The sequence below is a fragment of the Magnolia sinica genome, chromosome 4 (assembly GCF_029962835.1).
Source record: "Magnolia sinica isolate HGM2019 chromosome 4, MsV1, whole genome shotgun sequence".
NCBI lineage: Eukaryota > Viridiplantae > Streptophyta > Magnoliopsida > Magnoliales > Magnoliaceae > Magnolia > Magnolia sinica.
The window spans coordinates 93,571,640-93,594,431 of record NC_080576.1 but is presented as its reverse complement, the minus strand read 5'-3'; the positions used below and the strand labels follow the sequence as shown (position 1 = coordinate 93,594,431).

At 38.8% G+C, this 22,792-nt stretch overlaps 1 protein-coding gene and 1 long non-coding RNA gene across 2 annotated transcripts; both read right to left on the bottom strand.

Annotated features, from left to right (window-relative positions):
• Positions 1–983: 983 nt before the first annotated feature.
• Positions 984–4,695, bottom strand: LOC131243394 (gibberellin 2-beta-dioxygenase 1-like). The gene is made up of 2 exons (XM_058242730.1): positions 1,469–4,695; positions 984–1,292 (listed from the first exon to the last, which is right to left on the bottom strand). The coding sequence occupies exons 1-2, from the start codon at positions 1,864–1,866 to the stop codon at positions 1,076–1,078; spliced, it is 615 nt and encodes a 204-aa protein (XP_058098713.1). The 5' UTR covers positions 1,867–4,695; the 3' UTR covers positions 984–1,075.
• A 2,196-nt stretch (positions 4,696–6,891) lies between these two features.
• On the bottom strand, positions 6,892–7,802 carry LOC131244595 (uncharacterized). Its single transcript, XR_009170415.1, has 2 exons — positions 7,681–7,802; positions 6,892–7,105 (listed from the first exon to the last, which is right to left on the bottom strand). It is a non-coding gene; the product is annotated as an uncharacterized LOC131244595 (long non-coding RNA).
• Between the last annotated feature and the right edge of the window lie 14,990 nt (positions 7,803–22,792).

Below are 22,792 nucleotides of genomic sequence, written 5' to 3'. Positions count from 1 at the left end.
AGACAAAATAATTAGCATAATACCAAATAAAACAGTTCATGTTTCACCCATTTAACATTCATCAAGACAATAATTAGCATAATACCAAATAAAACAGTTAACGGTCTATTTAATGTTTCCAGACTACAAATGCACATGAATGTCCATTTTCCATGCTACAAATGTTTATAGCAATACAACTTCCCATGCAGCCACATAGCCTGATATAGCCAAACAGGCAAAACTGTACATCAGTTGGGACTAAAAGTGGGCAGGCATGCTTTGATGCTCTTCGACATCTAAGAACCACAATAGAAGCCTCTGCTAATTCTTTAAACAACTACCAGAGCAAACATCAAACATGCAACAATGAGGATACCATTCAAATACACATATAAACCATACAATAAATACATGTGAATGGGATCTAGAGATTCACAATGTGATTGTAAGTAAAGCCTCGTACACATCATTTATTAGTAGTCATGTTTTGTCTGTACCTGCCGTTTATATGTTTCTTCCATAGTTCCGTGTGCCATCAAACGATATGCATAAACTGGCTTTGTTTGCCCATATACCTGCAAGAATGCAATACATTTTAGAAACAAAGAACAACAACGAGAAAACTGAGCTCCAAGAGATTAAGCATTAATTTTTTTTTTTAGAAAATAAATGTCTCAATTATGTCATACCTCCAAACCCGAGCCTGAAGATCATAAGTAGGGTTCCACGAACAGTCAACAATGATTACATGGTTAGCAGCGTGAAGGTTGATGCCTCATTCCATGATTCAAACGACTCCAAGCAACCTAGCCTCCTTCCAGAGATGCAACTGTACTTCACCACAACTTATGCAATACTATTGCTCTCCCATTCTCAATTGGGTCCTCCATATTAAGCCCGATCTTTAAAACAGAGAAACTTGGGAATTAAATAGAAAGAAAAAGAAAAAGAAGAAGCATCATTATGCAGATTTATATCTGCAAGGAATCACCAACAGTTGTGGTCAGGTGGGACTGAAACCCAGCTCCCATCACTGAGAGAGATTTGAAGGCCTGATGTATTGTTTGATCTCAGAACTGATATTATCTGAGTGTCAGTGTGTTCTCCAAAACCAGTTGAGTTGCAACTCAATGCTTTTAAGTTCAGGACATGGAGGGTAGTGATTGAGCCTGAAAAAAGAGTCACTCTCTTCATCCATCAGAAGCTTGCTGAAAATATTCATTGGTTCAACCTTCAGCCCTTCAGTTAAAGATTCAAGAACTCCACAAGCTAATTTCTTCACAGCTGATATGTAATCACTCACAGCAGAGCTGAAAAATGACCCACAAAAAAAAAAGGGTCCTTTCATCAAAACATGAAGTATTATTGCATAAAAACAGAAGCTCCAAGCTGAAGAATCGGAGCTATAAATAGCTATTGCTATTTGAAAATTGCAATTGGGTTTGAGCTGCAAGAGAAAATGGTTGGATTTTCTGGTTTTTCTTACCAAAAGATTTCTGGGTTTTCTCTAGAAATGGCCCAAGATCTCTGAGAAATGGAATTGGCATTGGTTTGAAAGAGGAGATACTCAATCCAGCCCACATCACCATTGGGTCCAATCCTCTTGTTTCCATACCCAAACGAATTAGCATGGCCAGCTTTTTCATTCTCAGGTTGAGATAAGGAGACGAACTTCACAGCCTCAGCTTCCAACCTATCGATGAACTCTAATGGAATGCCATGGTTGACACCCTTGAAGAATCCAAACTCTTCACAGGCTTTCACAAGAAGAGTTTTGGACTCGTGATTTGACAGGTCTATGGTTGGAATGCGAGGATAGGACACGGGCTTCTGGTTTTCTACAAAACTAATCCGATCTAATGCTGGTTGGGACAACACCACCATCTTTTGTTTTTTTTTTTTTCTTTTTCTTTTTCAAGAGCAGAGCTGAAGAAAACAGAGAGAAACAGAGGATTCTGGATATGGGGTTTTGGAGATTAGAGGAGTGGAAGAGTCGGAAGTTGAGATGGAAGGACAATGCATGAGCACATGAATTTATACTCTCTCAAGAGAACTCATCTTTAGAACGAGGTAATCTTTCAAATTTGAACAAGCTATTGCTTATAAATTCTTATTCTTAAAAAGTTATAAGAAATTTAGGGAAAAAAATGGACACAGTCAATAAATTAAACTTGAGGTTTCACGGTCACCTAAGATTTCAAACGAATGCTCACAAACATTTTAAAAAGACTAGCTGAGTAGAATGTTACAACCATTACCAATTCTGTTAAGCAGTACTTTTCTCATAAAAGAAACTTGGTTTTTTTAATCTCCAATTCAATTATCATGAAGTACTGGGTTGTTGTTGTCACATTCTGTTGTCATCTCCAATTGAAGTTGGATGATTCATTGGAAAGGATAGGTTAAAATTAATCATTCAACAGTCCTGTTGCAGTCAAAGAATCTTGAATTGATCTTTCATCTATGGGTGGATGCCAACCTGAAATATCAGAATTGATGAATCAATTGTCACTTTAAAAACAATTTTAAGATGAAAACTTTTAGTGAATTTGACTTTTTAGAACTTCTAAGATTCAAGAAGTAAAGAAATTCTTTTTAATGCATGTAATTGGACAGGAATCTGTAAGAGCAGTGCTCTAGAAGTAAGCATGTGTGTCTTAACGGGTCAACAATTACTAGTTGATGACGAAGACGTATAAACATCAAAAAATATAAAAAGTGAAGCAGACTCCTTAGTCTATTTGATCATGACAAGATTCAATTTCCTGTTTTCTGTGACCTTTTTGAAAGAACATGCTGCTTACAGAGTGGAAGAGAGAAGGAAAGTGTAGTGGAGATAGTGGAATTTGAGTATAGAGCAATGAAAAGTACAACAGATCCACTAACATTCTTTTGAGAAAAACTTTTCACTTGAGCATTATCTACATGAGGAGATATTTCAGGTTCATCGCACAATGAACCAGTCTTCGATGTTAGTAGGCCAATTGGATAGTTCATGAATATAAACTGTCCATTTAGTGCGCCCTTGCATGGATGGCTCATGGCCCATGGAGCACAACTCTTAATGATTTTAGGTATTGTCCTATGCGAATCGTTGGAGTTCTTTTTTTGGTCCACAACAAAATGAGTCACCAGATTGATAAGAGACCGAAACAGGTGAGTTGGGTTGAGTGATACTACCTTCGGTCCTAAGTGAGTTGCAGTTGAAACTGCCAATTAAATCAGTGGAGCAAACAGAACACCAATTGGAGAATGCTAGACATACATTAATAGATTTTCCCATTTGAAAGTGGACTAGTTATCCTCTATTTTACTTCTTTTGCACCCTCCGGTTAAAGGTTACAAATTAGACAATTAAGCATTTTTGCTCAGTGTGCTTTTAAAACCAAGAGGCATCAACGGTAGAGCCCACCACTCGAACAGTTGATGTCAAGTGTGATCTCACCTGTGTATTTTTAGACATACACCCCATCAAACTTCTATCCAGTCATTGTCCCAAGTCATCCCATACTAATCTCACAAATGCTCATGTTAGGCATGCAAATCTGCGTCACCTGATACGTGGACCAGCCCATTTTTCAGTAAGACATTTTCGCGGGCCCACTGCTTGATGAATTGCCTAAGATAACAATAAAAAAAAATTTTAAAAAAAAATAGCCACATACAAAAACTATTGAACCTAGTATTATCTACTTCATATTAGTAACATACAACCAACATTGGGGCACCATACCATAAGCTACAAGAATTTCATGTCCCCCTAAACAAGGTATCCTCCATTGATAACATATATATATTATAAGTACTTTATTTTCATTTACATTCGCAAATACATTCATCATCCATCCAACTATTAACAACATTTACAAAAAATAAAAGATATCCAACTAACTCGTAATAATAATTTGCAACTTAATCTCCTAAAACAATGGACTCCACATCGACAATATATCAATGCTTTCCTAGAGTAAAGCATCCATGTTCAATTCCAGCTCTTGCGTATGTGTCGTTGAGTGCAAATATAAGATAAGCAACAATTTCTTTATATTCAAGTTGAACATGAAAAATTAGTGAACTATGGGAATCTAATCACATAAAAGCATCACGATGCTCCAATCATCAATAGAAGCATCAATTGAAATTATAAGCAAAACATAAACATCTTAGAAAACACAATAGGCAGTTGGATCCTATGACCTTACAACATACCATCTCCAAGTTGAAGCCGAGAACCAGGAGACTTCATAGGTGCTCCATGTTGCTGCAAATGAACTGTAACTCAGACAGATAAGTAAAATGTTGCACATAGCAACAGCGATGAATTCTCCAAATAAAACATAAAAACATGAAGCTGTTGTGTCATGTTTTCATGTTTGGATTAATATTTTTTGTTATATCAATTTTTAAGACTTGGTTGGACATTTAGAAAGCATTAAGACTCATAATTTTTTAATACTCAAATTATTTCTTAATATCACGAGGTCCAGCCAGCTCCAGCCCCTCCCTCCATGCCAATAAAGCATAGGAGAACAACTCCAATATATTGTATATTCCACCAAATAGTAGTTTCTTCCCCCTTTTTTCTGTGAGTAGGTAAATTGGGATTACGCCTGAGACCTAAATGTTGCCCCAAAGAGCACCATCCATGGAGCAACATGATCGAACCAACTCATTGTTACTACTTACTACATTCATCCAATTGTTAAGCGAATGAAATAATTTTTTGTTAAACAAGAAATACACAACATGCTTAAAGAGAAGACATGAAACAATACAAATGAAAATTTCCAGATAACAATGAAGAAATCATAAGTATGCCATCTTTGACCTGAGGCATTCCATGTGCTAAAACATGAGAGTATCGATAAGATTTTAGTTTGCATTTTCCATGTAAAAAGTCCTGGCAAACCTTCAAAAGCAAAAGAAAAACCCAAATGTAAGAACAAAAATGAATCAAAACAAACTATGAACAACAAAATTTTTACAAAAATGGCATCACTTATCCACCCACATACATGGGTGCAAAATAAAGACATCAATGCAAAGCTTGTTCAAAGATAAAAACATCAATGCAAGCATGCAAGGCTACAAGGCAACTACTCAATTGAGCTGCCTTGCCACCATATCTAATAATTTATCAACCTTATGAAAGACAATGGAACCTAGGACAAATCAACAAAGATAAGAAACAAAGAAGAGACTCAGGCTCATCTATAGTTTCACATCTTAGAAGTATAAGTAGACTTGTAGCTGAATGGACTCTAGTTCCTATATACAATCCAGTTAGCTCAATGAATCCCTCAATATTGCTAGCTGGAAAAAATCGAAGTTACCTCCAACATAATAACTAACAATAGAAATAATTGGCACCACAGTTCAACATCATATTTGTTGTAATGCTTGGGATGGGCATCATTTTCTGGCACACAATCATATCAAATGAAGGACAGAATGTGAAAATCAATTTGCATGTATAAAAATGGAGCGAATAAAGGAAACACTTAACATTTCAACTTTGACTTCCTGTATACCAGCTGCCAACCTGAGTGACCTAAAGCAAAATAAGGAAGACCATCATTATCATCATTTAAGCCTTATCCCAACTAATTGGGGTCAACTACATGAATCCTTTTCCACCATCTCACTCTATCAAGGGAAAATCAGAAAGACCATTTAGGAAATTTTCCAAGCACAAATGCCCTAAATTTCATTTTCCTAGAAACTACACCACTACAATTCTTGCAAGTCACCCCATCTTTATCTGGAAAACGGTGGAGAATGATCAAGAAAGCACCACAAGGCTGATATTGCAACATTGAAACAGTATATGAAGGAGGAATAAATACTATCGTATATGAGGTGGAGGATGGTAGTAGCGACATGTTCTTCCTCGGAAACACTGATTCCGAAGTGAATCGGCACATGCTATGACTTTGTTCCCACAAACATGGTTGAATGGTTCAAAAGGTCCATAAATTAGCAACCTTATTAAATACTACACTAACATTAATCAAGCAAAGGGCTCTCCAATATGAGAACATAACAGTGAGATCTTTGTAGAAATATAACACAAAACCTTCACTTAAATTGCCTCCAATCATTGTGTTTTCAAAGCAGGAATCAAGCAAATCCAAGTTCCTTTAGGCTGTGTTCGTATGCCAAAGTGATTTGAACTGTGAACAAGCAATTTAATCAAATGTATATCAGATCATCTCCACATATGGGGCCCATGGTATCCATGCTACATGAGCAATGCAATGCAGGTCATGTGAAATGGACCCAAAGAAAAAATAAGAAAGAAAGCCATTCTACCTATCAACTAAAGAAGTCCTAAGCAAACTGCACATCACTTGAATGTAGGGATGTAAACGGCCTGCACAACTAGTTTTATGGGAATAGAAAAAAAAAAAGAAAAAGAATCTAACTAAAGACAGAAGCTAACTAAATGTTCAAAACAAAAATAAAAACAATCCATGCACACACATATATAGATTAAATCGGCCGAGTATTTCTTTCTCCAAACTTTCAAAATGAATTAAATGGATTTATTAACTGCAATATTAACAAAGCTGGGAAGACTAGCTGCTCCAATTCAATGTCTATATGAAACGAAAGCTGACCAATTAAAATTCACAAACTACAAAGTAAAATAACAATGTGGTCCCAATAGAATTATACCTGTCTCTGAATATAAGGAAGGTTTATTTCACAGAAGTGGTCCAATAGATCATATGCAACTAGGATGCTCTGGTCCTTAAAAGAGCTGCTCTACCTGCAGAGAATGGAGGGTTCAGTGTTCTTTACAAGACAGCAGTAAAGGTTTATATGGTAAAGAGATTTTAAAGATAGAGATGAAGACATAATCAAGTTATAAATAAATAAATAATGAAATAGATGAAAAAACAGAGAGAAAAAAATGCCCCGAGCAGATCAACAGGTCATATACTACATGGAAAGTGATAGAAAAATTAATTATTATAAAAAATAAAACATAAAGATAACATCCATTGCCAATCCTTCTAGATGCCTAAAGCCAAGAACACGAACTCAAACATGACTTGCTTTCCTGAACTTTTTATCCAGCTTGTAGACTTCCTCATTAGCCACATCAGATATCTGTGACCTACAAAAGAAGAATCTTTACATTTTCAGCCTGGGTTGCAACAACAACAACACCAGAAGGATCTTTAAATATGAACCAATCACAAAAACAAAACAAAAAAAAAAAAAAAGGCAACGCCTTCATCAGTAAATTAAGAAAAGCTTGAGAGGAAATAAATCAAAATTAATTCACGATTTGGTATCTAAATTTACATTTGCAGATGCATTTGGATGCTCAAATGAATTGATCCGCAACAACTCAATCCAGTGGAGTGTCCATCTAGTTGGTCGTCTCCATAGATGGTTAGCTTGTTTAAAAAATCGACTGCACGAGCAATCCTAGTCGTCAGGGCATTGTGTTGAGTGCTGCTCATAAGCACTTCCTAGCCATATGCATTGACAAATCCACCCTAAAATCCCCAAATTACTATTTTGGACAATCCACCCTAAAATCCCCAAATTCCTATTTTGGACAATCCACCCTAAAATCCCCAAATCCCTAAATCGGCATTGAGATTGAGAGAGATTGAGAGAGGGAGAGAGAGAGAGAGAGTGAGAGAGAGAGAGAGAGAGAGAGAGAGAGAGAGAGAGAGATACCTCAACCGAGCTTCAGAGAGAGAGAGAGAGAGAGGGCGTGCGTGGGTAGGGCTTCGGCAACAAGAGCGTGGATGGAGAGAGAGAAAGAGAGAGGGAGAGTGGGAAGAGAGATCGAGAGAGAGGAGCCGGGGGGGTGAGACATGGAGTGAGTGGAGTAGGTACGAGGGACGGAGGAGAGGAGAGAAGTTAGGGCATTTCAACTTTAGGAATGCTCAACAGCGCACGTGCGAACCTTTGTACACGTGCTATGTGCGTCAAATCCGAACGGTCCATGTGATGTGGAATCCCATGAAACTTACATGGACCAATTTTCACCCTGATCTAATACTCTAGTGAACCATTGGAAAGAGATATGCAAATCAAGGGAGGAAACGGTTTTATTTTTCCATGGCCCACAAAAGTTTTGGATCAAAGTAAAAATTGGGCTCTGGGGATTTCATGGGATGCTGCATCATGTGGACCGTTCAGATTTTTGACTCACATCACATATGATGAGTCATCAAAAAGTTCACACGAGTTCGGTGCGAGCTGTGCACAGCCGAGCATTTGCGTAGAAATCGGATTGCGTACTGAGTTACTCAGTACGCTCTTATCGTACTGAGTAAACTCAGTTGGGCCCACCTGGAATGTATGTAGCCTATCCACGCTGTTCATTCGTCTTTCCATCTAATTTAATGGGTTGATCCAAAAATTGAAGCATATCCAAAGATCAAGTGGATCAACCACAGGAAACAGCGGGGCTAATGATTTCCACCATTGAAACTTTGCTAGGCCCCACAGTGATGCTTATTTGTCATCCAAACTTTCCATAAGATCTTACAGACATGGATGAAGGGAAAAAACAAATATAAGCTTGATCCAAAACTTCTGTGGCCCCTAAGAAGACAGTAGACGCTCAATTCAACTTTTTCCTGTGGTGTGATCCATTTGAACATTATATATGGTTCAATTTTGATCTTGAGAGCTAAAATTATCTTTTAAAATGGATGGACGGAGTGGATTAAATATATAAATCATGGTGGATTTCACAGAGTTTACCCGGTGCCAAAGCGTAGTGAGTTACTCACTACGCAATCCGCTTCCACCTCTAAGTACGCATGGCGTACTGAGTAAACTTTGTGGGGTCCACCGTGTATGCTTGGGGTTTATCAACTCCATCCATCTATTTTACCGCATAATTTTAGAGCATGAGCCAGAATATGAGGCTGATCCAAAGTTTGAGTGGACCCCACCACAGAAAACAAGGGGGATTGAACGCCTACCATTAAAAACTTCTTTGGGCCATGTAAGTTTTCGTTCACTATCCCACTCTTTTCTATGGTGGGGTCCACTTGAAATTTGGATTTGCCCCATCAGTCAGATGTACCATTCCATGGTGGGCAATAGGCTTAAAAATAAAGTCAATCCAAGACTTGGGCAGACCACACCACATACTATAGTTGAGCCCTCCCATTAAAACATTCATAATCATATGTTGGGCCCACCTAAAAGTGATTCACAGATCCAAGCAATTCATTATGTGTGTCCCACTTAGATGAGGGGGCAGGCCAAGTTTCAGCTGCATACAAAACTCATGTGAGCCCCACCAAGTGCATTTATATGTTTTAGGATGTCTTCACATAGTTTTAGATGCTATGACCCACTTGAGTTTCGCATACGGCTGTTTTTTGGGATATCCCATGACCTAAAGAGGACACTTCAAATGCACACTATTGATGTTCTACACACATCATGATGGGGCCCATTATGATGTTTATTTTAGATATGAACAATTCATAAGTTAACAAATACATGGATGGAGGAAAATACATACAAAACTTAAGTAGCCCATAAAAAATTTATAATGGTAGGTGTTCAATTTAGAAATCTGATCCATTCAATCTATCATACTAATCAAGAGCTTCAATTTGGCTAGTTACTCGCCTCGATCAGGCTTCAGATGAGAAAGATATTGGGTGAAAGATATTAGGCAGACAAGATTCATCAACAATATGATGAGCCATATCATGTGATCTAACAGGAAATGTAATCTAAACATCTGAAGTTATATCTACTCTTTAATTTGGACCGATCAGATTGTCCAAAATCAGTTTAAATCTAGACAAACTGATCATGCCCATTTTAAGAGTGTTTTAGATGGATCTAATTCATTTAAGATTATATGGAGCCGATTTTTGTTCTCTATCTTAATTAGAACATTTTGAACATATCTGACCGTTCAGATCAACCTTTGGATGGCCTGATCATAGAATCTATCAATCTCATCATTACAAGTTATTGTTGCAATTACACTTCATTATACTTGGGCTATCATTTTTTTCAGATGTGAATGTTTCTATAAACGGTTAGAGGTTCAATTAGTGGATGTCCCTGGTAATTTAGTTAAAAAATATTATTTTTTTTCACATATAAATATCAATTTCTTTTTAAAAATCTCATTGTTTTTCAAAATGTCCATTTTTTTTATCTTAATTTTTTTTTTCCAAAACTTTTAACAAAATCTTATTTTTGTTATCAAACTTTTCAAATTTTTTGTTTCAAAATACAAATTCTGAATTTTTATTTTCAAAATCTCAAAATTTCCCAAAATCAAATACTTTTTATTAAACTTTACAATTTATTCAAATTCTCAAAAATTTCAAGATGCCATTTTGTTTTCAACTTTTCAACTTTCTTTTTCAAAATGATAAGTTTTTGTAAAAATCTCAGTATTTTTTTTTTAAATCATTTTTTTTAATATGTCAATATTTCTCGAACATTTTAATTTTTTTTTCAAATTCATAATTTTTTTCAACTTCTCAATTTTCCTTTTCAAAATGTCAGTTTTTTGTCAAAATCTGGATTTTTTTAATCTCATTTTTTTATCTTCAAAATTTCTATTCTTTCGAGCTTCTCCATTTTCTTTTTAAAAATATATTTTTTGAAACTCCTCAAAATTTATTTTTTTTTCAAAACACAATCTTAATTTCTTTTTTCAAAATATTTTCTTTTTTCAAAATTATCAAAATTATTCAATTTTCTTAATTATTTTTTTTTCAAAATCTTGACTTTTTATTAAATCACAATTTTTTTTTTTCAAAATCTCAATTTTTCTCAAACATTGTTAATTGTTTTTTTTTTTTCTCAATGAATGTTTTCAAAATCATAATTTTTTTAAACCTCACAATTTTCATTTTCAATATGTCAATTATATATCAAAATATCGATTCATTTTAATCATAATTTTTTTCGAACTTTATTTCCTAAAATACAAAGGATGTATAGTGGGATTTTTTGCGTGATATTGCAAAGCATTTAAATATCAATTTTAAAGCAAAATAAAATAAAATAATAGTTTTGCACTCAATTGATATATATAAAATAATAGTTACTACCATATTCCATATTAGGAAAAAAAAAAGTGCAAATTATCAACTTTATTCAATATTCTTTTTTTTCCCAAAAAATAGATTTTTATAAAATCATGGTTTTTTTTTTTTTTTTTTCAAAATCTCAATTTTTCTCAAACATTGTTAAAATTTTTAAACTTCTAAATATTCTTTTTCATGTGATATTACAAATCATTTAAGTATTAGTTTTAAATTAAAAAAATTAATAATAATTTCCACTCATTTAATATAAAAACAAAATAATAAATTCTTTATATTCAATCAATTGTTAAAAAATAATCTTAGATACAAATATGTACAATTAAACCAATGAAATTCTACTAAAAAACAACTATTAGACTTGAAAAAAAAAAAAAAAAAAAACATAATTTTCCACCATATTCTTAAAAAAATGAAAAAAAAAAAGTTTTAGGCAAAAGTCCTTTTACGACGGATTGGGATCCGTCGCAAAAGCAACTAAAAAACGTCGTGAATTGCTATTTTGGGCGGTAATTTGCAACTGATCATAATTCGTCACAAAATCAAAATTTGCGATGGATATAGTCCGTTACCATTTTACGACGGACCAAAATCTGTCGTATATCCATCGTAAATCAGATTTTAGCGACAGATTTTATCCGTCACTAAATTCCGCGACGTTTTGACAACGGATTCTCAAGAAGTGATTAGCGACAGACATTTTCCATTAGTGACGGATTAAATCCGTCATTAAACCAAGTCCGTCGCAAAATCACAATTTTGGCGTAATGATATACATGAGGCCCATTGGTGCGGCCCATGTGATGTGGCTCACTTGCCATATGAGGCACAGTGATGAGAACCACGGACAAGGCCAATATGATGTATTCAAGGCCCATGGGCGAGGCCCATTATGATGTATTCAAGGCCCATGGGCAAGCCCATTGTGATGTATTCGAGGCCCATGGGCATGGCCCAATGCGATGCATATGTGGCCATGAGTGAGGCCCATGGAGATGTATATTAGGCCCTTATGTAAGGCCATAGGCCCACTATATGTATGGCTCCATGTGGACTACTCCTTAAGAACGATGTTCATTAAATGTCCACATTGATGGGCAATGATGGTTGAATGTCCACATTGTGACCTTCCCTTAGGCCCTGTTATGCCCATTCTCATTATTCTCTTAACGGGTTAACCCAAATAAGTGGGCCCCATTCACCATAAACGGATGGCTCCGTGCCATTGGATTTGATATATGATGAGTATCAAATATCGCATATCAGACCCAGTAATTTCCTGATTTTACATACATGATAATGTTTAATGTCAGATTTTACTCGTGTTTTTGTTACAGGATGAAATCAGGAGTGTGTATTGAAAGATGATGTTAAAAACATGGATTTAGCACTCCAAAATTACCAGAGCACGGGATAGATTCCAGAAAACCAATAGTGAAGATTTTACACGCCTGGGATTTGAGGAAAGCAAGCTAAAGGGGCCCGAAGGACGTCCAGAATGCAAGATCACATGGTTTACACCATCCGATCAACTCGAAACTTCATACATGTGATGGGGGCCATAAATTAACCGTACATATTAAATTTCAGCCATTGAGGATCTCGGGAAGTGGTCCAACGGACAGATCAGCCCATTAATCTTCACTTTGGGGCCCACCTGATATTTGGAACTGCCTCAAACTTGGTTTTGGCGGTTGGAATTATATGAAGGAAAGGATGGACGGTGCAGATTTCCCACAAACATTACATTGGGCCCCACATGCGTGAGCACGTGCATAAAGTGCACGTGCGCTGGCGCTACACCGGACGGTTGAAGGGTCAGCGCAAGCGCTGACCCGAGGCGTCTTCGCTGCCGACACAGCCGTTTCCAGCGTTAACGCTGCCGACGGCTGTCCTCAGTTGTGGGCCCCACACATTACCCAAATGCATGATCCGGGCCGTTCATCAGGTTTACATGAAGATCATTAGCATTGCCTAGGTGGCAAAAACTTCAAATGATAGCATAGATCGGTTTTTAACCGTACAAACGCAGGATGGACGGCAAGACAGAAAGCCACGTGGGCTGCACCGAATCCACCCCAAAACCAGTCAATTCCTACTGATTTTTCGAGCTGAAACCAATGGACGACGTGGATTCCTGTGAAAAGTCCAATAATGGACCCAACCATCATCGTAGCGTCGGTTTGGCGTCCGCGAAACGCACGGACGCTGCCAGTTTTTGCAGAAATTAGTGGGCCCCACTCGTCAACCTTCCGGAAGATCTGATCCGTCCATCGTGTAGAGGGCTTCGAGAGCTTCAAAACCATGTTGATATTCCTCGCCCATGCGTACACACGTGTGCGGTACAGAGGCCAAAAGTAGACTGCCCCGGGACGTTCAAAACTGAGTTTTTTTTGAGATTTCTTCTGTGGGCCGTGCTAATGGACCTTCAAAACCACCCATTCTTGACTGAAATTTCGTTCTGAATCCAATGGATGGGGTGAATTTTCTAGAAAATACCTCTGTGGGGCCCACCGATCACGGCTGCGAAAATTTGTACTCCGAGTCCTACGACTCTGCCACCGACCCCAGCCATCCAGCAGCTATAAAAGGGGAATTTTGGACGTGGGAAAGGCATTCAGAACCAGGGGATTCCAGATCTGGAGCAAGGGAGAGAAGAAAGAGAAGAAAGAGAAGAAAGAAGAGAGAGAGAGATTGTTTGGTTTGACGTTTTTTAATGAATTTTATTTAATATTTTTTATGAATTTTATGGGTCACTAATCTCTCAGCTAGGGCTGAGATGAAGCCCCTAATTTGATTAGCTCTTGTATTGGTTGATTTACTTTGAATTTCAATTAATTTGTTTCTTTCTTTAAGTGGGCTTTATGGGTTTAAATTCTATACTTCTCCATCTATGAACTTGATCAAAGTATATATATGGATGTTGTTTGGATGCTTATTATAGGTGCTTGTGTCTGATCAAGAACAGGTTTCCTATAGAGGAAGAAACAGGATGCTTTAATGAATTGTACATCCCTTATGCCCGACCAAGGATATGGGATATGTCATTCATGGCATTGCTTAAAGGAATTAGACAGTCTGTATGCCCGATTAAGGACACAGATTGTGCTTTCTCTATTTAAGTGGTATCAATCTAGATCAAGGTGAATCAACAGACAAAACAAGGGTTAGGATAATTAGGGGTGGATTCGAAAGTCCTAGTGCTCTCTTTCTGATTGAATTTTCTTCCCTGTTCTTAATTGTTTTTTTTTCCCTAAAATTGTGCTTAGTAGTTCATTCCATTATCTGTTGGATTAGTTAAGGAGAGTCATAAATTTGAATTGTGATGACCAGTCCTCGTGGGAACGATCTCGTAATACGTACCGTATCTGCATCTGATTCGTATACTTGCGAGTTTAAATATCATTTAAATCGTGTTGGTTTAAATAAAACATCAATATAACTACGGCCGAGGGCCGATATTTATATTATGGTTGATCAACTATTCATCTATGGACCCCGCCTTGTTTATATACTGATATCGATGCTGATTATGAGTATATAACAACATAGCATCATGATACATGCCCATACGCATCATTTGCGTGCTTGTGATGAGATGAGTGATTGATTATAGCACATGCCATTGGGCAGATTATTATGGGACTCCCTGGTAAAGGAAAATGCCCACATGAGCGCGCAGAACGCGCATGATTGCTGTATTACTGGATTTCGTAATTCATGCATCTCGCATGGTATGAAATGTATACTGTACGCCCTAGTGACATCAGGGCCGTAGCCTCCACAGGCATATCATGGTTGGTAGGATTAGACACTGAAAATCTTGCTCTACATGAGGTGCATAAATGTCTCTGGGTGAAATTTCCTAAACCCTTATGGTACCAGGAGGTTGCTCCAATGTCTAGACCAAGTGGATGCATGAGCGCCGAGTGCCGATTACCAGAAGACTGCGCTTTTCACTGTGTCATGGTCGGTTGGAAGGGGGTACAGCCTTATCCGCCCGAGAGGAGGGGGCAAAGCTAGGCTGAATTTGACCAACTCAAAGAATGGGTTAACTATTGACGAGCCGGGCCCGATATTGGCAGGCGGATAGTGAGGTCTCTTCCACTCACCTTGTTGCATGCGATAGGGCGGCAATCTGGTTTGGAGTGTACTAGACCCCGGTGATATTCCAGAGTTGAGCTATATTTATATGTGGATTTAAATGAGGATTGGTGTGCTTGAGTTGCATCTCGCATCGCATGGCCTTGGTATGGCCGACATTATTCATACCTTGCATTGCCTACCCTCGATACGGCTGATAGTATTCATGAATTCACCAGCATATTCCACATTACTCTGATATTGCATAATTGTATTGCTCAATGGCGCACACACTTTCACCACCCTTTGAGCTTTCTATAAGCTTATGCATGACCATTGCGTGTAGGTGACGTTGGATCGCAGCAGCGATAAGGCTAGAGCGCGTGGCAGATCATCTTGGAGCTTTTGTCTATCATCATTATATTTTTCTTTATGCCCATTGTACTTATAAATTTTTTATCATAATAGAAATGTGATGGAATTTTTGGTTGCTGTTTGTGGGTTATGCCTTTGGTTATGTTCATTACGAATCAAACTGATGTTGAAAATCCTCCTTGTAAGATCCCAAGATCGGAACCTGGTAAATGGGTGCCAAGAGCCGAGAATGGGGTACTACAGAGGCTGTCGGCGCTGGATTCGGTAATCGAAGATTTTGTGAGTCCAGTTTTTGAGTTTAGGGCGTGACAGAAGTTGGTATCAGAGCATAACTTGGGAATAACTAAGAACAATATTACGTCTGTTATGAATGATTAAGTCCTGAGTTCGGATAGCTTAGCGATATTTTGGTTACAGACCCTTAACATGCGTGCCTTTGAGAGTTTTCAAAGTTGATAGGCGCCTTTTCTCTTTCCTTTAGGACATACCGCCCAGGAGAGTGACCTGATTGACTCCCGCCCTACCACCTACGATCCCCACTCCACCACCAGAGATTTCTACTGCCCAGCCTGGGGATGCAGCTCCTCTACCCGAGACCGGTGTGGATCCGACCGTACCCGTGAATGCCTCCCAGTTATAACAGATGTTGCAGGCTATGACGGTCGCCCTTCAGGGGTAGGGCAGGCACCCCGTCGTTTGGCCAGCTCGCGTAGAGAAGAAGTGCACAAGTTCCCTTCTTCGAAAGTTCTGACAGCTTGATTCCCCGTGTTTCCAGGGCGAGCTAGACCCTACAGCGGTTGAGAGATGGCACTCTGATGTGGAGAAGATATTTGATACAATGGGATGCACGACCCAGTAGCGGGTCCGGTTAGCTGTATTTCTTCTCCACGGAGAGGCTAAGCACTGGTGGGCATCAGTCTCCTGAGCAACAGGCACCAATTTTGAGTGAACCTGGGAGGACTTTATTGATCTGTTTAACTGACAGTATTTTTCTGATCACATTTGATGACAGCGAGCGTTAGAGTTCGAGGCCCTAGTGTAAGGTGATATGACAGTGGCTCAGTATGCGGCTCGTTTTGTAGCGCTGTCCAGATTCTATCCATATCTGGTAGATGATGAGGAGCGGAGAACCCACTGCTTAAGGGACGGTTTGCATTATGGTCTTCGAGGCCGTGTTATTGGGCATGAACTCCCGACTTTCGAGGAGGTGGTACGGAAGGCCCAGATTTTTTAGGCTGAGTGAGCCGGTTCTCAGAATGATCGTGGTCAGAGGAGAGACCGGAAGAGGCAGGCTCCCTCTGGTGACTCCAGTAGCGTCGACCACAGTAGAAGAGCACAGGTCACCCAGCCTTCCGAGCTCCAGCACCACCTCCAAGGCAGCGCACCGGCACCTATTTTGGGTGTGGTGCGACGGGGCACTGTATCTGGGAGTGTCCCCGCCCTCAGCAACAGCAGTAGAAGCGGAGAGGTTCACAACAGCTTCCACCACAGCAGCAGCAGAGACCCCCACAGCAGCAGTGACTTTCAAAATGTCCATTTTTTTTATCTTAATTTATTTTTCCAAAACTTTTAACAAAATCTTATTTTTGTTATCAAACTTTTCAAATTTTTTGTTTCAAAATACAAATTCTGAATTTTTATTTTCGAAATCTCAAAATTTCCCAAAATCAAATACTTTTTATCAAACTTTACAATTTATTCAAATTCTCAAAAATTTCAAGATGCCATTTTGTTTTCAACTTTTCAACTTTCTTTTTCAAAATGATAATTTTTTGTAAAAATCTCAGTATTTGTTTTTAAAATCATTTTTTTTAACTCGAACATTTTAATTTTTTTTTTCAAATTCATAATTTTTTTCAACTTCTCAATTTTCCTTTTCAAAATGTCAGTTTTTTGTTAAAATCTGGATTTTTTTAATCTCATTTTTTTATCTTCAAAATTTCTATTCTTTCGAGCTTCTCCATTTTCTTTTTAAATATATATATTTTTGAAACTCCTCAAATTTTTATTTTTTTTCAAAACACAATCTCAATTTCTTTTTTCAAAATATTTTCTTTTTTCAAAATATAAATTTTTTTTTTCAAAATTATCAAAATTATTCAATTTTCTTAATTATTTTTTTTTCGAAATCTTGATTTTTATTAAATCAAAATTTTGTTCAAAATCTCAATTTTTTTCAAACATTGTTAATTATTTTTTTCTCAATAAATGTTTTCAAAATCATAATTTTTTTAAACCTCACAATTTTCTTTTTTAATATGTCAATTATATATCAAAATATCGATTCATTTTAATCATAATTTTTTTCGAACTTTATTTCTTAAAATACAAAGGATGTATAGTGGGATTTTTTGTGTGATATTGCAAAGCATTTAAATATCATTTTTAAAGCAAATAATAATAATAATAGTTTCCACTCAATTGATATATATATATATATATATATATATATATATAAAACGTTACATTCAATTAATTGATACAAAAATAATCTTAGATACAAATAAATACAATTAAGGCACTGATATTCTATTAAAAACACTTTTTAGACTACAATAAAGAAATTTACTACCATATTCCATAAAGGAAAAAAAAAAGTGCAAATTATCAACTTTATTCAATATTCTTTTTTTTCCCAAAAAATAGATTTTTATAAAATCATGGTTTTTTTTTTTTTTCAAAATCTCAATTTTTCTCAAACATTGTTAAAATTTTTAAACTTCTCAATATTCTTTTTCATGTGATATTACAAATCATTTAAGTATTAGTTTTAAATTAAAAAAATTAATAATAATTTCCACTCATTTAATATAAAAACAAATTAATAAATTCTTTATATTCAATCAATTGTTAAAAAATAATCTTAGATACAAATATGTACAATTAAACCACTGAAATTCTACTAAAAAACAACTATTAGACTTGAAAAAAAAAAAAAAAAAAAACATAATTTTCCACCATATCCTTAAAAAAATGAAAAAAAAAAGTTTTAGGCAAAAGTCCTTTTACGACGGATCGAGATCCGTCGCAAAAGCAACTAAAAAACGTTGTGAATTGCTATTTTGGGCGGTAATTTGCAACTGATCATAATTCGTCACAAAATCAAAATTTGCGATGGATATAGTCCGTTACCATTTTACGACGGACCAAAATCCGTCGTATATCCATCATAAATCAGATTTTAGCGACAGATTTTATCCGTCACTAAATTCCGCGATGTTTTGACAACGGATTCTCAAGAAGGGATTAGTGACAGACATTTTCCATTAGTGACGGATTAAATCCGTCATTAAACCAAGTCCGTCGCAAAATCACAATTTTGGCGTAATGATATACATGAGGCCCATTGGTGCGGCCCATGTGATGTGGCTCACTTGCCATGTGAGGCACAGTGATGAGAACCACGGACAAGGCCAATATGATGTATTCAAGGCCCATGGGCGAGGCCCATTATGATGTATTCAAGGCCCATGGGCAAGCCCATTGTGATGTATTCGAGGCCCATGGGCATGGCCCAATGCGATGCATATGTGGCCATGAGTGAGGCCCATGGCGATGTATATTAGGCCCTTATGTAAGGCTATAGGCCCACTTTATGTATGGCTCCATGTGGACTACTCCTTGAGAACGATGTTCGTTAAATGTCCACATTGATGGGCAATGATGGTTGAATGTCCACATTGTGACCTTCCCTTAGGCCCTGTTATGCCCATTCTCATTATTCTCTTAACAGGTTAACCCAAATAAGTGGGCCTCATTCACCATAAACGGATGGCTCCGTGCCATTGGATTTGATATAACTACGGCCGATGGCCGATCTTTATATTATGGTTGATCAACTATTCATCTATGGACCCCGCCTTGTTTTTATATTGATATCGATGCTGATTATGAGTATATAACAACATAGCATCATGATACATGCCCATACGCATCATTTGCGTGCTTGTGATGAGATGAGTGATTGATCATAGCACATGCCATTGGGCAGATTATTATGGGACTCCCTGGTAAAGGAAAATGCCCACATGAGCGCGCAGAATGCGCATGATTACTGTATTACTGGATTTCGTAATTCATGCATCTCGCATGGTATGACATGTATACTGTACGCCCTAGTGACATCAGGGCCGTAGCCTCCACAGGCATATCATGGTTGGTAGGATTAGACACCGAAAATCTTGCTCTACATGGGGTGCATAAATGTCTCTGGGTGAAATTTCCTAAACCCTTATGGTACCAGGAGGTTGCTCCAATGTCTAGATCGAGTGGATGCATGAGCACCGAGTGCCGATTACCAGAAGATTGCGCTTTTCACTGTGTCATGGTCGGTTGGAAGGGGGTACAGCCTTATCCACCCGAGAGGAGGGAGCAAAGCTAGGCTGAGTTTGACCAACTCGAGGAATGGGTTAACTATTGACGAGCCGGGCCCGATATTGGCAGGCAGATAGTGAGGTCTCTTCCACTCACCTTGTTGCATGCGATAGGGCGGCAATCTGGTTTGGAGTGTACTAGACCCCGATGATATTCCAAAGTTGAGCTATATTTATATGTGGATTTAAATGAGGATTGGTGTGCTTGAGTTGCATCTCGCATCGCATGGCCTTGGTATGGCCGACATCATTCATACCTTGCATTGCCTACCCTCGATACGGCTGATAGTATTCATGGATTCACCGGCATATTCCGCATTACTTTGATTTTACATAATTGTATTGCTCAATAGTGCACACACTTTCACCACCCTTTGAGCTTTCCATAAGCTTATGCATGACCATTGCGTGTAGGTGACGTTGGATCGCAGCAGCGATGAGGCTAGAGCGCGTGGCAGATCATCTTGGAGCTTTTGTCTATCATCATTATATTTCCCTTTATGCGCATTGTACTTATAAATTTTTTATCATAATAGAAATGTGATGGAGTTTTTGGTTGCTGTTTGTGGGTTATGCCTTTGGTTATGTTCATTACGAATCAAACTGATGTTGAAAATCCTCCTTGTAGGATCCCAAGATCGGAACCTGGTAAATGGGTGCCAAGAGCCGAGAATGGGGTACTACAGAGGCTGTCGGCGCTGGATTCGGTAATCGAAGATTTTGTGAGTCCAGTTTTTGAGTTTAGGGTGTGACAGAAGTTGGTATCAGAGCATAACTTGGGAATAACTAAGAACAATATTACGTCTGTTATGAATGATTAAGTCCTGAGTTCGGATAGCTTAGCGATATTTTGGTTATAGACCCTTAACATGCGTGCCTTTGAGAGTTTTCAAAGTTGATAGGCGCCTTTTCTCTTTTCTTTAGGACATGCCGCCCAAGAGAGTGACCTGATTAACTCCTGCCCTACCACCTATGATCCCCACTCCACCACCAGAGATTTCTATTGCCCAGCCTGAGGATGCAGCTCCTCTACCCGAGACCGGTGTGGATCCGACCGTACCTGTGAGTGCCTCCCAGTTATAACAGATGTTGCAGGCTGTGAGGTCGCCCTTCAGGGGTAGGGCAGGCACCCCGTCGTTTGGCCAGCTCAAGCAGAGAAGAAGTGCGCAAGTTCCCTTCTTCGAAAGTTCTGACAGCTCGATCCCCCGTGTTTCCAGGGCGAGCTAGACCCTACAGCAGTTGAAAGATGGCGCTCTGATGTGGAGAAGATATTTGATACAATGGGATGTACAACCCAGTAGCGGGTCCAGTTAGCTGTATTTCTTCTCCACGGAGAGGCTGAGCACTGGTGGGCATCAGTCTCCTGAGCAACAGGCGCCAATTTTGAGTGGACCTGGGAGGACTTTATTGATCGGTTTAACTGACAGTATTTTCCTGATCACATTTGATGACAGCGAGCGTTGGAGTTCGAGGCCCTAGTGCAAGGTGATATGACAGTGGCTCAGTATGCGGCTCGTTTTATAGCGTTGTCCAGATTTTATCCATATCTGGTAGATGATGAGGAGCAGAGAACCCACTGCTTAGGGGATGGTTTGCATTATGGTCTTCAAGGCCGTGTTATTGGGCATGAACTCCCGACTTTCGAGGAGGTGGTAGGAAGGCCCAGATTTTTTAGGCTGAGTGAGCCGGTTCTCAGAATGATCGTGGTCAGAGGAGAGACCGGAAGAGGCAGGCTCCCTCTGGTGACTCCTAGTAGCGTCGACCACAGTAAAAGCGCACAGGTCACCCAGCCTTCCGAGTCCCAGCACCACCTCCAAGGCAGCGCACCGGCACCTGTTTTGGGTGTGGTGCGACGGGGCACTGTATCTGGTAGTGTCCCCGCCCTCAGCAACAGCAATAGAAGCGGAAAGGTTCACAACAGCTTCCACCGCAGCAGCAGCAGAGACCCCCACAGCAGCAGTGACAGTAGCCCCCACCACCAAGGCCCCCTCAGCACCAGCATCAGCACCATCACTACTAGCCTCCGAGGAGGCATCAACAGAGGCAGCAGCATCACATGTCCGAGATCCGCAGTTTTCTTGGTTTGGCAAGTTACTACCGGCGTTTCATTGAAGACTTCTCCCACATTACAGCCCCGTTGACCAAGTTGACTCGGAAGGGCGTAGAGTTTGTTTGGAGTGACACCTGTGAGCAACCATTTATGGAGTTGAAGGACCGCCTTGCATCCAATCCTGTCCTCACTCTTCCCTCTGGAAGTGATGGATTTATTGTATTTACCAATGCCTCGCAATTAGTTTGGGTGTTGTCCTGATGCAGCACGGGAGACCAGTGACCTTTGCGTCTCATCCGCTCAAGGTCTATGAGCTGAACTACCCCACACATAATTTGGATTGGCTGCAGTTGTCTTCGCATTGAAAGTGTGGAGGCACTATCCCTATGGGGTTAAGTTCAAGCTTTTCTCTGACCACAAGAGCTTGAAGTATCTCTTCTCACAGTCCGAGTTGAACATGAGGCAGAGGCGATGGATGGAGCTTCTGAAGGACTATGATTTCGATCTTCAGTAGCACCCGGGCAAGGCGAACATGGTAGCGGATCCCTCAGCCATCAACCATGAGGCCTAATGACACATATGATGGTCCAGGAGTAGAGGATGCTCGAGGATATAGTAGAATATGATTTTGAGTTCGGTCTTCAGTCTTTTATCATGCAGTTATCGATCCTGTCGATTTAACCATCTCTTGTTGTAAGGGTGATCGAGGCTCAGCAGGCTGATGAGTCGTTGCAGAGTTATAGGGCTGAAGCGGCAGCTGAGAGTCAATCATATTGGCAGATTGGTTCTAATGGTGGACTTCACTTAAGAAGCCGATTATGTGTCCTGGATATTTTTGAGTTACACAGAGATCTTATGACCGA

Coding starts and splice junctions, on each gene's coding strand:
- LOC131243394 (XM_058242730.1), bottom strand. CDS start 1,866: ATGGTGGTGTTGTCCCAACCAGCATTAGATCGGATTAGTTTTGTAGAA. Junction 1,293..1,468: donor GAAAACCCAGAAATCTTTTG/GTAAGAAAAACC, acceptor GTCATTTTTCAG/CTCTGCTGTGAGTGATTACA.